The 17,584-nt window shown below is 38.9% G+C and overlaps 2 protein-coding genes across 2 annotated transcripts; both read left to right on the plus strand.

The window, feature by feature from the left end:
* The first annotated feature begins 408 nt into the window (after positions 1-408).
* LOC137584080 (mucin-5B-like) lies at positions 409-4,354 on the plus strand. The gene is made up of 3 exons (XM_068299325.1): positions 409-1,187; positions 1,252-1,413; positions 4,248-4,354. Exons 1-3 carry the CDS (start codon positions 530-532, stop codon positions 4,283-4,285), a joined length of 858 nt encoding a protein of 285 aa, XP_068155426.1. The 5' UTR covers positions 409-529; the 3' UTR covers positions 4,286-4,354.
* Positions 4,355-4,692: 338 nt separating this feature from the next.
* LOC137583950 (uncharacterized) lies at positions 4,693-5,555 on the plus strand. Its single transcript, XM_068299146.1, has 2 exons — positions 4,693-4,922; positions 4,955-5,555. The coding sequence occupies exons 1-2, from the start codon at positions 4,795-4,797 to the stop codon at positions 5,427-5,429; spliced, it is 603 nt and encodes a 200-aa protein (XP_068155247.1). The 5' UTR covers positions 4,693-4,794; the 3' UTR covers positions 5,430-5,555.
* Positions 5,556-17,584: the final 12,029 nt, after the last annotated feature.

Consider the following 17,584-nt stretch of genomic DNA (forward strand, 5'->3'; position numbering starts at 1 on the left):
CTAAATACTTTAAGAGAAAAGTAAGTGAAAATGTCCCAACTGATGATTACACATGTATTAACTTAAATGGTAGTTTATCAAACGGAAAATTATGATTAATTCAGTAAAACAAAATAATTTATCGAAAATATAAGTATAACATCCTATATGAATAACCACGTATCTAAAAAGTTTTATATATGTATATGTCAATCACATAAATTTTCGAACTCTTTGTTTTGCTTTCAGCTCTCATGTAATAGAGTTAAAAATCGTCCTACCCATAAAAAATCGATCTAACTGAAAGACTGAATTACGTGTTAAAATTCACAAGGATTACAGTGCAACAATAACAAATAATGGAAACAAATTAAACATAAAGCGGATGATGTGTTTAAACAAGAGTTGTAATCATATTTAGGCTGATTTCCCCCTTTTCCAAATTGAATTTATCAAATGGAGTCTTTGAATAGAACTTTGTGTTTTTTCTCTTATTATTTTTGCTTTGCCTTTGTTTTATTTGCTGATACCAACAATAAAATTTGCAAAAATGATGCTGACAATGCGTCGTCAGAATGAACTAGGAACAGCAGCAACAAGTGCCACATCTTCTCCACCGCCATCCAATCCGACGCTTAGCCTGGTGCAACATACCGCGCTGACTACCAGTGGGGTAGCCCCATTAGCGGCAACACTTACACCATCTTCCCCACAGGATTCACTCAATACACCTACAACCCCTCAGCTGGGTCTTAGTCGGAATCCCTTGCAATTTACACCACCTGCCCCGCCCATTGCTGTGCAAACGGCATCGTCAGTTGCGCCCACTTTTGGTTTTTATCAGGGTGCAACTACCACACAAGCAGCTGCATTACCCATACGTGCGCATCCTCCACCACCTTCTTCTTTGAGTGCATCGGATGGTATCAAGGAGTCATCGAATCATGGTGTGGAATTAGATGAATACGTCGATATATTGCAGGTTCAGCAACTACTTCTGGACACTTCGGCGGCAGCAGCAGCGGCAGCAAATCAAAATTCAAACAATCCCCCGACATCAGCAGCAGGACCAGTAGCAGTAGACCAACTGCAACAACAGCAATCACCTCTGCAGCAGCCTCAATCGCAACAACAACCACAAGTGGCCAAGCCACGTCCGCGCATCAATTTACAAAAGACTTCGGAATATGCCGCACAACTAGCTCAGGGTAAGTGCGATTAAAATCCTAAAAAGATTTTAAAAATCACAGATTTGTATTATTTTTTCTTTAGCCGAAACCACATCCTCTGTATCCGCTGCAGCCGCCGCAGCAGCATCGCGACGCGTTCTCCTTGATTATCCGAATCCATATTTGTACGGTAATCATCATTATCATCACCATACATCGCCAAGTGAGGACCTAGTGGCCCTTTGGTTTGGCAGCAATGGGACAGGTGAGTTTCCAACAGACCCAATACTAAATTGTAAATACCTTTAACATTCAAATGAGATGTGGTGCCACTTAATTGGTTTCCATTTCCTTTGTCCAACTTTCAATCATTCCCACAAAACCGCCTGTTTTGTAGTTTCCCCTTCTCGTTGTATTACATCATAACTCTCTTGCTCTTGGGTCTCCATGCGGCGGCGTTGCAAATGCCGCATGTTGCACTTACTCAAAACTATCTCAGCGGCTATAAATTGCCAAAATTAATCTGTGAATAAGCTGACAGTACCCGTTCTCCCTCCCATCTCTCTCCAGCACCCTCAATATCTCCTCGTCTCCTCGTCTAATGGCTCAATAAATACAAAACTGAAAAATATTTCGCACAATTTTTGATGGCGCCTTTAATATGTGTCCCCTATGGCGCCGCCGTTGCTAGTCAAAGTCTCCGGACTATTTGTGTTTCTCTATCTACATATGTATGTATATATATGTATGTATGTGTGTGTGTTGAAATGTTGCCAAAAACTTGAAATTGAATTTTGCAAATGATGCAGTGCATCGGCCCGCCACTTGAGTGTGCCCTTTCGCTTTTCGTTTTGCCCATGAGTGCAATGCAACAGGTGTGTGCCGGGACGTTGTCGTCGGTGTTTGGGATGCATGTGACGACGCGTCGTCGATGTCTTGGATGTGGATTCATTTGGTCTTCGTCATCGCCAGCGCACGTCTCATCGATTACTTGACTGATTCAACGTGACGGGGGCATTACCGTTGGGTTCGGTCTTTTACCGCTCGCCCGTTTCTTTATAATCTTTTTCTTTTTTTTTTTTTTTTGCTGAGGTTTGCCAAAATTAAGTCAGCGCCAAGACCACCCAAAGTGTGTCATTGCTGGCACTGATATTGGGAGTTTATATTGATACTTATTGAATAAATAGCAACACTTCGATAGCAATATACAGAGACCGAAGGCAGGACACGTAGGAAAGCATTTTCTGATACTGTTTTCAGTTATGTCAACCAAAAAGACTTAATTCAAGTTATTTGTGCTTGCGACAACAATCAGACATAGGAATCGTCTTAATTAATTAATTTCATAAATATGCAACTGAGCTTAATTGACAATGGTGGAGGAGATGGAGCAATAGTGGAAACAGAATTGCAGGCGCAGCCAGCACTAAGCAAATCTCTCATGGCCACTAATTAGCCAGGAAATGACCCCGACTGACCGAGAAGTAGTCACACAGCTGACTAAATATACTTATTTTTTGCCTGACCCTAATCGACAAAGGAAGCTGACTCAATCTGTTGCTCTTTACTGCTGTTGCTGATTCTGTTGCTGTTGCACTTCACTTGCAATCAATATTCATAAATCTTTTGGCAAGGGTTCACCAATTAATAACGTGACCCGTTTTCGAGTTTCTTTTTCTATTTGAAAATCAAAATCAACCTGGGTGATCGAACCGCACTTACAGCGTAGAGAGGTAAGGCAACTCCAACGACGATGATGACGACGACGACGACGACGACGGACGAAGTTTTCCAATGAAAATCACACACAAAGCCTTTCAGCATTTGTCAACGAGGCGACGCGGCTTGACACCGCCAACGACAAACACGAAAGCAACAGTCCGACAGCCAGCAAGAGTTAAGAAAACTGCAAGGAAATTACAGCAAATAAACTAACATTGAGAGCAAAGCACAGTGGTTGAAAATTTATAGACTCGGACTGGACTTCTTTTTATATATGTAAATCTATATTATACCACTTGGGTTCAGGCTTTTAGCAATAAAAAAAGCCAAGTTTTGAGATTGAAATCTGAAACTTGTCTGATAATAATATTTCACATTTTTGAGGCACTGTGCCGATGGCATTGAAGGGGACAACCTTTGTGCCTTGTGCAACGGAAATCGCTGACATGGACCACACCAGACCAAGCCAAGCCGCACAATCTCCAACTTTCAGTTGCAACTCTCAACACAGACAGAAGCTTGGGCATTCAGCGAGGCTTGCCTAATGTTTAATTAAGGTGATTGCTGTGCGGTCACTCGATTGTCGGTTGACTCGCTTCGTTGTTTGTTTGCAGTTTGTTGTTGTTGTTGTTACTGTTGTTGATCGCACACCTCACGATCACCCAAATTGGTTTGTAAGGATAAAAGAGACGGGACAAATAGAATCGACTAGAATCCCTATGACAAAGGACATTTTTAGGAGCAGTCTTAATGAAGATTAATTGCAATCAGCGAGCCACTTGGGCTGCGATTAATTGCAGGGAACAGACATGGAAATGAAACCGACTTCACTCTCTGGGAGTTTGACTTCCTCCTAGAGACAACTTTAAACCAAACAATCTGTAGCTGGTTGTGTGCTGATGACGGTAGATGCTGAATACTGGATACTGCGAAGCTGCTGATGATGATGCCCAGGCTGGTAGTTCACAAGTTCACGATGGCGACGGCAACTTAATTGCCATTTACATGAACATCAGATTGTGAATTGCTCCCGGGTCTGTCTCCTTCTATGCCTATCTTTTCCTTTCTTCATCTCGTTGCTTAGATTTGCCTTTTGCTTTAGCCTCAACTTTGTTGGTGGCACAATGCAGTTGATGAATTGCCCATTTTATCTGAGGACTTGGCCCACCTGGACGGCATCGGGCAAGCCGATGACAATTTGTCACAGTTTCCTCTACTCAATGGCCACTTTTTTAAATAATCGTAAATTAACCCTAAGCTGATTATTTAACATAATTTGTGTGGGTTAGCAGTAACAGCAGCTCTAGTCTCGTTTTTTTTTTTTTTTTTTGCATTGTCACCTGTTGATGTCGTCGTCGTCGTCGTCGTCTGCCGTAGAATCGGACATGGATTTTAGAGTTGGCGCCAGTCTCTGACCCAATCAAAAAATATATAAAATAAAAGGCAAAAAAACGAAATATATATCTGAAACCGCAGCATGTGGGCAGCACCAGCAGACAACAGCAACAGTTTGAGTTGTGCTTTTTGTGGTTTCGGTTTTGCATTTGAGTTAAGTTATAATTTGTGTATTTTACTTTTTTATTTTATTATTATTTAACAAGTTTTACCATCATGGGTCTAAAAATAGATAAAGAGCTCAGCCAATGCTTAAAGTAAAAACATGACTGTGTTTAACGTTACAGATTTGCTCGATCGTACCAATATATACATATGTCAATCAAAAGTTGATTTCGTGGAGAGTACCATAACTTGCTTTTCACAAACAAAACTGTGAAGGCTTTGGGATTTCTTTAAAATTGTAGGAGATCAAAGTATTCGAACTTTCAGTCGTTTTTTATAATAGCTAATTGTGATATTTGAATTTGAAAAAAGTATTAGTTGTAACGGGAAAGAAAGAAAAAATACAAAATTAAGCTGCCTCAAAATGATGCCTGGCATGAGACCCTTTCTCTTCTTTTTCTATATGCTGGAAACGATAATGAATATCATTCTGATGGGCTATCATGTACGCGGATTTCTTGCCATTCCCGCGGTTTTCCAAGGCTTTTTTTGGTGGAGAAGTATCTGTACTTAATTATGTTCTATGTGCTAACAGTTCTTACACTATTTGCCAGCATTAATGTGTGTTCTGGTAACACACCATACATTTGGAACGAGATAAATCGTTGTGCAGTGGGAGCCATTGGGTACATAATTATTTCAATAATGACAATGCGTGACGCCGAAAATGAACTCTGGGTTCTTCTTGATAACGAGGTTGAGAAACCAAAGCATCCGTTTTATATGTTTATGCGAGGACAGTCGATTTGTGCCCTTCTCTGTGGCACTATATACTTGCTGCATTTTACCATAGTCTTGGATTTTTTATTGAGCAAGGCGGACGATGACCAGATTACATCTGACTTCGATTTAGATACAGATGAAGTGGATGATGATGCGGCCTCAAATGATTTAATAATGCCAGTCAAATTGTATGTTTTGGGTGAATGGTTCGAGAGGCGTTTAGCTAAATATGCCTGGTTTGAGGATTTCGTTGATAGACGTCGGTTATCGATATAAATTGTTGCTGTTCAGTTTTGTTTCTCTCAGTGTGTGTGTGTGTGTGTGTTTTATACTATTTGCATAAAGATCAACAGCAGCAACAAAATTGGTTGAACCAAACCCCTCAAATGATTTCATTCATGAGCTCCATTCATAAAGCAAACATTTCTAGTTTAAGGTAAGCCACTGAACAACGTACACCTACGACAATCTGATCGGCCCGATCTGTTGGAGCTGCAGTTGCAGTTCGAGCTGCAGCCTGCAACTGCACATTATTTATAACATTTTGCTGTTTTGGGGTCACATGTTGGCGTGTGTTGCAAATTAAATTTGCAAATTATAGGCTGTCGCTGGAGGTTTCCGGTACCAGGCGCAGTAACAACAACACTACCATCACCCGCACCACCACCACCCAGCATCAGCACCACCGTTCTCTCTCAGGGCAGCATAAACATAAACCTCCTGCATCTCCATCTCCAACTGAAGCTGCATCAGCTGCACTTCAACATGCTCGTTTTTATTTTTTCGGTTCTTTTTGTGCCGCAAATATGGCGCGTCCAACCAAAATGGTCTGAGCATTTGAACTGTCATGCTACAGAGAGAAAGATAGAGAGAGAAGCAACAAGGAGACCGACCCACCATCTGACATTTTAAAGCGAAATGTCAGTCAACTACTCAGTCAGTCATTTAGTCAGTCAGTCAACTACAGCACGAGATTTGTGGTGGTTCAGATGGTTCAAATGTTAGTTGAGCGTTGGCAGCGGCAGGCGGTAGCCATTATCATTCTGTATGCTAGTCGCTTACCAGCCATCTTTGACTCTGAACCAAAAGCATAGAGAAAGTGATGCCAGAAACTGATGAATGTGATCACTAGGTAATTAAGAGCCTTACGAAAGGACAATTATGTTGTTAAAAAAGGCATGGTAAATTAAACTCAAACCTTCGATCAAGGGCATTCACTTATTGTTGACTTTGTTGTTCAAGTTTCCTAAATGAACTAAATATGGTGAATCGGTTGGTTAAAAAAATAAACTTATGTATATCAACGTTTTTTGGTTGCTTTTTATTGTTGTTGCTTATTTGCCGGGCTGTTTCTTTCATGATTTAAAGTTTTTTGTTTTTCTCAGTAGGCGTAACGCGCGCTTAGCTCTCTAGCATTTCAATTGTTGTTGCCCACACTTTGTTGCCTTTTTTAGTACCGACGACAAGACAGATAGACCTACAAATGGACATTGGCAAGAGAGAGATGGCGCGAGACACTGAAATAATGTGATTGGTGGTGGTCAATGCCTGGCCACGATGATTCCAAGCCTCTTGACACATTTTGAAGGCAGCCAGCAACAAGTAAGCAAATCAAAAATAGACCCAAAATATGCTCCCTTGCCTCCTTCTTCGCCTAACACCTCACCACCCCCCCTTCCATCAACCCATGTCATCCCACAAATTACGCGCATATTTTCTAATGAGCTCATGCATGGCACATATTGCCATGGTCTACTCCTGCTGCCCCTACCATAGTTCCCTCCGTCAAGAGATTGACTTGACATGAATGTGGATCGTGTGGAGAAGCAAGATTTATGCTTTTTGGTCTCCCTCTTAAACGAGGGCCCATCGAAAACCATATCAATGAAGTAATTGAAAATTTCTATGTTGTGGACTACTATCTCGAACTGCCCTCGTACTTTGAAAGATTTCTTAGTCTTTTGGCCAGAAAGTGATGCCAAGTTTTTGAAGGTGCTGTTGCTAAATGTTGTTGCTGCTTCTGCTGGCGATCGTTAGCACAAAGCAAAATTTATCTTTTGGCATTCTGTTAATGTCAATAATGTTGATAGATACGACAAAAATCTGTTTGGCTGGGCAAAACAATACTAGAAGTAGACGAGCAACAGCAGGCTAATTAGGCTTAACTCATCCATTAGATTGCAAAATGGAAAATAGAAACTTCGGGCTGTTTGCCGTATGTGTCAAAAAATCTCACACAGCTTTTTCCAAGCGTATTACGACCGTTTTTATGGCAACACACCATAAGCCATGGTCAGGCGATGTCTGACGTCATAAATGCATAAAAATGCAAACTTGGCGATGACATAAATTGCACTCAAAATGTTGGCCAACTGCACCAGAGTCTCAGCTACAGTCTGGCAGCTTGGCCTTACTTTTCAGCTTTCAGCTTGTCACGATTTGATTTGAACGATTTTCTGTAAGCGACTTATTGAGCAGCTGTAAAAGATTGCCAAAAACAAAATCTCTTAATGAACAACAGCAACACCAGCAACATCCGTTCCATTGCAGTCAAACTCAGTGCCTGTTGTTGTTGCCGCTGCTGCGTGGGTTGCTTCATTCATAAGCAACATTTTGCGCTGAATGAATTGCAGTTTTGTATCTTTAACTAAAGCCACATAACGGCACACACACACACACACATAGAAAGAAAGAGTGTGACTGAGAGTGAAAGAGATGGAAACGAAGAAAAAGGTAAGCACTCGAAATGCACTGCTGATTGGGAAGCCCGAAAACGAAATACAAAAAACCCTGTCTCGGCGATTTACATAAATCAGCTGCAAATTTGTTCCACTGTTCAAATGCAATGTTCCCCCCCGCGCAATCCCTTCTCCTTCTTCGCCTTTTTCTACTACACAAACACTCACAGTAAGTGCAAGCGAGAGGTTCGAGGAAGTCAAAGCAGCTTCTACCAAGCACAAGCCACAGACCAGAGAAACGTATAGAGGAGATGCCAGAGGAGGACGCGTGTCGCAGCAGTTGGAAAAACTTGCCCATGGCTGAAGCCGTTTTTGGGTTTCTTTTTTATTTTCATTTTTATTTTTTTTAATTTGCGGGGGCTACTTGCCAAAGTAAGTAGCTTTGTGTACAGCTTGGTCGTGCTTAACAAAAAAAAAAAAAAATAAATAAAAAGAATAACAATAAATAAATTAAAACTAGGTCTGATTGCATTTGCCATAAAGATGGTTCACACAACTCATGGGTTGGTCATTATTAATGACCAAAAGAAACTCTTGAGATTGCTTTATCAGTAAAGAAAGAGATTGCTTGTGAAGTAGGGAAGTAGGGAAAACCGTTTCTCTGAAAGACTCTGAAAATATTAGATCAATCCCTAAATACAATGGTCCAAGTGATGTGTCGAAATATGATAGGGTTCCGTTTTCCCAAAAAAAAAAAAAAATCAAAGCCATTCCACCCACTGTGCGCGGTTGGCTAACATAAAACTGACCAAAATGAACAAACCAAAGGAAAAAAGATTTCATTCATAAGATTTCCAAATGATGTTAAAGCAGTTTGACAGTTAATTTGTTTTGAGGAAAAAGTATTTTCCGGACATGCTAATGCGGTTCCGGTGTCAACTTCATTTCCATCGACATCGCTTCATCTCCATCTCCATCTCCATCGTCATCTTCATTGTGCTCTTTCAACTCAGGGCCATAAATTTGCATTTGCTGCTAATGCTGCCGAACGAGCTGCTGCGCTGCTGCCCACGTTTCACGTTTCTGTTTTGCCCTTTTGGCTTCGAGGGGTTTTCGTTCGTTTGTTGGTTTTTTTTGGGTCTCCTCCATTCATTCATTGGGGATTTCATCAGAGTTGTGGCTAAAAATGTGGGCGCAGTTTTACTACGACGACTATTTCATTCATAAAAACCCGTGCCAACGCGTGCCCAAAACCCTGCATGGCCAGCAAGACAGACAGAGCGATCATCTTTTGGGTAATTTAATATGTGAGTCTACCCATTGATTTTATTAGGTTAAGTTATAGCAGGGAGAAACAGACAATAACCGGGGGAATGAGGAGATCTTCTGTCCGTTTGCCTTGCTTAAATTTAGCAACATTTAACCTAGTTTTGTAAGTGTGCGTATGTCTTTGTGCGTTTGTTTGTTTGTTGCTAATGAAGTGTCAACAACAAATTGAATGTCTAACATTTGTCGCATGTCGCCAAAGTTGCGACTAGGCAAAACAACAGCAACATACATACATATGTCTCTGTGTCTTTGTTAAATGCTTTAAATAAATAAATGCAAAAACATTGCATGAAATATGCAAAATGTCACTAAAATTGGAATTTACCAAACGCAAAATCTTTAAAAGTTTGCATACCCTATCAAAGAAAATGGTACAGGAAATCAATTATATAACAGATTTTTGATTATTTCATGAAGTTCTCTTAGACACCAACCTATCCGATACACATTTTAGCCAATGTTTTTTTCTACAAAGGAATTTAATTAAATTTTGTCTTAGTCTTCTCTAAGAAGAGTATTAATGATACGCATTACTTATGAGAAAAACATAGCCGACTTCTTGTATATGGGCCCTGTTGGCTTGGCTTTGCTTGACTTGGCCCAAGGCACAATTCCGATTCATTCATATGTTGGCTGTTTGCAATCATTGAGCGAACATCGTCACTGCTTGCCAAGACCACGTCGTTGCCGATGCCGATGTCGTTGCCGTTGCCATTGCCAGCAGCAGCTACTGCACAAATATAAAGTAAGCACACTACCAACGACAACAACAACAGCAGCAAGAGCAACGAAGGCAACACCAGCACCAACATCGACAACAATCAATTTGCATACAACGGCGGCCGTTTTGTGAATGAAACTATAGTTTTTTTTTTTTATTATTGTTCGACAACAACAACAAATTAATACAGCAAATGCAATAAATTGTTAAATTTTATTATATATACATACATATATATTTATACATATATACGAAATGTTGTGAGTCTAAGCAACTGCCTACGCACAATAGTCGTCCGTCTGCCCACTCGATAGTAAGTATCTTACAGATACAAACTGCGACTGTGTAGCGGCTAATTCGATTGCTTGCCAATTGCCAAACGCGTTGCCAGTCAAAAAAACAAAAATGAATAAAAAATTATACAAAACAAAAATCGAAAACAAAAAAAAAAAAAAAAAAGAAAAACTGCCCACGCCCACAAAGAAGTATATATAGACGATTTGCTATTGTGATCGATCCATTGATGTTTTAAGATGCGGTTGCTGCTGCTGCTCCTGCTCTTGCTGCTTGTTTGACATTTACCTTCACTCTGTTAGTTGATTCATTCATTTAATTTTCTCATTTTTCCCATTTACTTTTCATATTAATTGCTGGCGATGCCAAAGCTGTAAATGTGATAATAAATTATTACAGAAAAAGACATTTACCGGGTGGGCGTTTCATTACAACCACAACAACAACACAGACAGACTAGACTCAAGCACAGTCAGTAAGAGATACAAATACTTACATACATACATACGTATCTCTAGACAGATACTACTCCAAAAGATATTTAAAAGCGGCTTGTTTTCCCTTTGTGACCTGTTCAGGTGTTGCGTATGTATGGCTTGTCGTTGGCCGTTTTCTATTTGATTCATTCATTCATTTACAATGCCTTTTAATTGTATGTATTCAACAAATTATTTCTGATAAACATTTCCTGCTTAATGGTTAATGATTTACTCATTCACATCGGTAATTAAATATTTGCATACATCAATCATTTAAATTGAATTGTAAAATTTATATTCGATTTATTATATTTTTTAATTTATAATTAAAAAAATAAAAGAAGTGTTATTATATTTTCACACTATCCCGAATTTAGCATGGAGTTTTTTTTGGCGAATGAACACGAACCTGATTAACACATTCTTCAAAGCAATATTTTTACAGTTCTCTCAGTCATTTTTAAGTGCATAATTTTCCATATCAATTGAAAACATTGTAATGATGGTCATTTAAAGTGCCGAAAAAAAAAAAAACACTGAGAAACATAAATGATGACAAACCAGAATGAAAATTTATATGGGAAGCCATAAAGAAAAAAGGCGGCGGCGGCGATGGCGGCTTTTAGGAAGCAGGAATCGTCGGTGGCGAGGGGGGCCAGCGCATAAATAACCGAGCGAATTCCCACTGAAGCATGAAAAGAACTTGACTATGGTCGTTGCACGCGCAACTAATTAAATTAAAGACGTTCTCGTGAGACGCGATCGGTCCAAAAAAAAGCATTATGTTAGTGTGATCGAACGACGACAAGGGGAACCACAGTGGGGGTGGGCGTCTTAGGCTACTTTGTGTACATATATGTATGTTTGTCAAATTTATGTGGTATAATTTACAAAAAGGCGACGTTCGAATGCAGTTCCCACACCCACACTACAAAAATAAATAGACTAGACTAGAGACCCCTGGCCAGAGAAGTGCACCCACTTTTCACTCGCCAAAAACGGCCAACACACTTACACAAAAACTAAAAACAAAATAATGTCGCGTGGCAACGCCTCCGATCTGGCGATCTCTACTGATCTCTGGATCTGTTTTTGGAGCGAGTTCAGTTAAGTGACCCGATGCCGCCAACAACTAACCACCAACATTTTGTGTAGGACAATTCGGCACGCGACTTTCCGACCAGATCGCGCCGTTGTTGCCTCCTCCACAAAATTCTCTGTGTGCTCTTGGCATCGACAAGTGTAGGGGACGCGTCGTCGTACCGTCTGGTGGCTAAATAAACACGCACACACTCACAAATTTTGCGGGGGTTGTTTGTTTTTCTCACATGCCCACAGCCGAAACTGAACAAGAGGCCGGACCGGGTTGAGTATGACCGACCGATTGGCCAGCATCAACAGTAGCACCATCCCATATACACACCCACCTCAAATTTTGCCATGTGATCAAATGTCGGTCAGTTTTGGTTTCTTATTTCTTAGCTTTTTGATGAGTTCAAGGGCAGACTGAATCTAAACCTTATTTCTTCTAATTTTGTTTTTGGCTTGAATTTGGCACACGACACATACAGCCCACCTTGGTTTTGGCACACTTCAAACTGAGCGCCATCGCCGTCATCGTCATCAAACGCCTCGTCGCCATTTTGGCCCACGTTCTTTGAAAATGTTGGAGGAACTTGCACTTTTTTTTGGCTGTCCATTTGCGAACGTGGTCGTCGTGTGCCACGGCAACGTCGGTGACGACGACGACGACTACGACGACTTAAATAAATCAACATGTTTTCGCCTATCTACAGGCATCCGGTTCGCCCAGGCTTTAATTTTATTAAACATACTTTTTCCATACATACAATATAGATACATACATCATTTTGGATTCCATTATGAATAGCGCGACTCAATCAAGGCACTTTATAAACTGTTTTCGAGGTTTTAATTTGCAAAACCAAACCAAACCGAACCGACAATGCTTTTGGCTATTTCAACTCCTTAGTAAAGAGAAAGAGAGAAAGATAGAGACTGTGTGTGTCAGAGAAAGAGAGCAAGGCAGAGACCAGGAGAGTGAGTGAAGCTGCTGCAACATGGCAGTCAACAAATTTACGACATAATAATTTACATTTATCTGCCACAGCGCCAACTCCAACAAAAACAAACTTGATCGCCATAAAAATATTTACCTGTGTGCGTGTTTCAACATTGATTGCCATTTTCCAATAGTCGAATTGGAAATGTTCTTGACGAACAAAATACACATATTTACTAGTCACTTTAATGATCGCCTACATTAATGAGTTTTGTTTATGCCTGGGCCACAACTAAATCCTTTACTAATGATTCTATAACTATATCTATTGAAAATAACAAATCATATAAAAATCTAGTGTAGACTCTTTTCGCTTCTGAGGGTATGCGAAAAGGCACCGCCATATTTCTTAATAACTAACATAGTCTCGTACGTATGGTAAGTACGTGTTTGTTGTACCTTCTTGCGATATGTCGACGTCAGGCGACGACGACGACGAGACGATGTCGCCTCTTTATCAGTTTATTACTTGGCAAACTTTTCATTTTAATATCTTTTCGTATTCGCCGCATTTGCGCAATGCATTTTGCTAGATTGAGCGACTTTTAATTTTCAACGCCTTCTTTACCATATGCAAAACTCAGATCTGCAATTCCATTGCTGGTTGGTTCGTAACTTCTGAGCTGAGTTAAGTTGATTTAACCTAGCTGGTTGCGCAACTCGTTACGACTTACAAATAAAATAGTTGCCGGATCCAGGCTAAATTGTCTGTAAAGTCACTACTAAACATCACTACGCACCAAAGGTCGAGCATTTTTTGCTTGCAGTCAAAGTCAAGGTGGCAAACAAGTAAGAGGCAATCCTCGCACATTTCCCAAGTATATGTATGTGTGTGTTTGTGATAAAATCGATAGAGCTAAAACTTTCTAACACACCATATGTGTATTTATCCTCTCCCTTCCCTTTTCTCTCTCTCTCTCCATCTCTTATTTCTCCCTCCCTGTTTGCGTAAATGGTTTGCCCGGCCTGCTTTATGAATGAACAAGTAGAAGGAAAAACCATAGCATACTTAACAGGGCGCCTGCGTTATATTTGTGTATGTGTGCATTGCGGAAGTGAGCTATGACGAAAGCAAAGCACAAATATGTCCTTGAATTGTACAACAGGTGGAAGTTTATTGCCTGCCAGAGTAAAGTTCTCAGCATTTTATAGTTTCTCCCTACCCTATCGCTTCTCTCTGCCCGTCACTGCTGCATTGGCTGCTGACGTAAATAATGATTTCAATGATGATTATCGAAATAATAATAATGAAGCCCCAAAACAGCAACTGCCAGTGTACAGTTATTGTGAGCTTAAAGAGCAAAATCATGCCAGTTTCTTCAATTGAGTTTTCGAATCTCAGTTTTAGAATTTTTAAATATCTATTTCTTTTTATAGCTCACACTTTACTGTTTCTTTCTATATATATGTACATACATACATACATATGTATCCCTGTTGGCCTGTTGTCGATGATTAAACATGATGAAATTATTAACTTGTTTTTTCTTTTTTGCTCAGCTTCAAAATGTTGCCATTTTTGGTGCGAGAGTCTTAACAAGAAAACAAAAAACAAATACAAAACTTACTTAACCATAACACCGTAATTAAGCACAAATCACAAAAGTTTGACCAAAATTGGAAGTACAACAACAACAGTACCACAAAACAGCAACCAAAGGGCAACAACAACAATTTGTGTGATGATGATGATGTGGCCGAAATTTTGTGGCATATACTTTTGACCAAATTTGGTTGGACATTTATTGCTCGGTTTTGTCTTTTTCGGTTTGGCATTTTGTTACTTGACCCGTTTTCGTGCATATTTAAAACGAAAGAAAATTATATGCAAAAGATTTCAAGAAATCTGGAAACAAAAGCAGACAAAAAAATCAAAAAGCTTCACATTCAATTCGGGCCATATCTTGTCTACCTGTCTATACATACATACATACTTATATGTAGATTAGATATCTGCTTAAGTCTTTTACGAAAATTGTAGTTTCTTTTAGCATTTTATCATAATTAAAGAGAATATTAAAAGTGATGCACTTTTCGTTTTACGTGTTCAACATTAATTTACCATGAGATTATCTTCATTAGACATTTTAAATGAGCAGAAGCAACATTTGTTGTTGTTCCTATTGCTGTTGCTGCTGCTGCTGTTGTTTTTCATGTTGTCACCAAAATTTTGAAAAAGTCCATGTCTTTGCTTGCTTAGAGAGCAAAAGAGAAAAGCAGACAAAATGCAACTATTTGAAGTTATTTTCGCACTTTTCCTGACAGTGTGTCTTCTGTGTCATTGTTCCATGTTTCTGCATTTAATGTGTTGTTGCTGTTGGAGCGTGCCAGCCAGTGTAAAGTGTTTTGGTTGTTGGCCTGTCGCTTTTATTATACAATATGAATGCAGTCAGCCAGCCTGACTGCCTATCCAGGCAGTCGGGCAAAGTCACCCAAAGTCTCTCGGACCGAATAATGTAGGCGTATTTTGATTATGATAAACTGGCGAATTATGTTGTCACTTTGCATTTTTCATATAGTATGTGGAAATGAAATTATATATTTTAAAGGCGAGCTGCAGCTCTCCAACTGTAGCACAAGAAAAATTTACATGTCGTGACATTTTTGTAGGGATTTATGTTTTTATATATGGTTACAAATCTTGTGACAAACCAACAAACGCATCAAGCAACGGGCCACAAATGAATGAACGAACTCCTCTCTTTCTTCGCCAGGAACTTTATGGCAGTCAAGACCCATAGATTTAACAAAATCTTATGGCAACCAAAAGGGTTATCTCTTTCTAAAATATTGATTAAATTTAGGTAACTCTGATCAAATAAATATGTTTCTTGTAATTTACACACCCCAAATGCATCGATCTAAAGATAAGTATGTGTAAAATTAATTACTAACCAATTTAGTTTCTAAATTGCTCTCTCCTCTGCATTTTATCGAATCTGTCTTTCTCTCGTTGTTTATTTTCACCATATTTTGTTGCTAATTTTAAATACTCAATCGGCTATTTTTATCATTTCACGTAACGAACATTTACTTTGTGTTTCTGCTGATGATGTTGTTGCGGTTGTTTTTGTTGTTGTTGATTATAAACAAAATACTTTTTTGCCCCGAAACTAGTTTATTTATTTATTTGCCGACGTCAAGTTCACGAGAAAAAAACAATGACGTTCTCGAGATATTCATTCGTGAAAATCTAAACAGACTCCCACACCAAATAAATATATCTATCTATAGGATCGTATAGTCTATATATAGGGTAGTTAGTTGTTTTTCCTAAGTTAATAATAGATTTTTGCTTTTTGCACAAAACAGAACTGAGAAAAAACACTTTTCCTCGCTATACCAGAGGACGTCATGGATGTTCAGTCGAAGGTGTGTGTAGGCATGCATTATGTGGAAGGAGGGGGAAACTATTATAGGAAAATGGGCCAATTCGATTTGGAAATTTTCGAAATGTTTTCAAATTTCGACAGCTGTGTGATTTTCCACCATTGCTAAATCAATAAAATCGAAAGGAAAAAAAAATAGAAATGAAAATGGAAATGTAAAGACGTGACACACTTGAAGATGCAACTGGCAGTAGAGCTAGAAGAGGCAGGATTGTGGACACATAAAAATTACAAGATATATCAAGAATTTTTCATCATATATGTGCATATACATAGATATGTATAAATACTTATATATAGAAAATTAATGGCAACGTTGTCTAGGCGTGAACACGACAAAAATTTGTTTTAGTCTTTAGTCAACGTGAATTAATGATGTAACTTTGGATGTGTGTCATGGATGTGTGGTGTCTAGTGCCCATGTATTCGAGTTCCTCCAAAACCGACCAGAAAACAGAAACGGAAAAGAATCACCAATGTAAAATATTCATTAACACATTTTCTTCTTTTTTTGAAAATTGGTTCAAGCCCCCTCAACCCGCGACTGCCACCGATCGACACTCGACTAACTGTGTAGTTTTGTTTTGGCTTTTAATCAAATGTGCATATATATCTTCTTTTTTCTTTGGTAGGATCTATAATACATATATGTGCTCAGATTGACTATATCTAAATTTAGACACGGCGACATACATACTTATTATGCTGATTGACGCACAAAGTGAGCGGACTGTGACGCTATCCAGTCTTATCAATAATAAATATATACGTTTAGATAGATACAATCTGTGATTTTGGCTCTATATCTTTATCGATATCACTGCAATCTGTGACGTAGATGACCCAACGACGATAACACTGATAAGTGAATTTGCAAATTTACGTACGAGAACCAAAAACAGAGAAGCATAAATAGAATCAAAGGTCACAAACGTGGCGAATAACATGAACTAAGCATTTGGCAGCTGATCTTTTAATAAGCAACCATTTTAACCCATACCTGAATTTGTTGGAACTTTGTTAAAGTTTATCCATCTAATAATTTTTCTAACAAGTATCTCAGCAATTTATTGGAAATGTGATCTAATAATTTACAGAAAATTTAGACAATGCTTTATTTGAAAATCGAAAGAAAATTCCAATGTGTTGCGCATTTCGTCGTCTCATTTCTATTAATAAAAATGCTTGAATTTCTCTTGATTTTCTTTTCTTTTTATTTCATTTTGTGAGTTTTCCCCTCCAACAACAAATCGTAATATAAACTATCAACGGCATTTAGTGAGATTAACTTTTTGTGGCCGACATTGTCATATAAATATATGTATGTACATATATAAGAAAGAAGAATGAAAATGAAAAGTCATAAATAAAATCATTAAACTGCGCTATTTGGAGGCATGAGATGGGCAATACTCAAAAGAAAAATCCAAATCAAAAATGACACAGAACACAAAGCCA

The sequence above is a fragment of the Drosophila tropicalis genome, unplaced genomic scaffold (assembly GCF_018151085.1).
Source record: "Drosophila tropicalis isolate 14030-0801.00 unplaced genomic scaffold, ASM1815108v1 contig_878, whole genome shotgun sequence".
Taxonomy (NCBI): domain Eukaryota; kingdom Metazoa; phylum Arthropoda; class Insecta; order Diptera; family Drosophilidae; genus Drosophila; species Drosophila tropicalis.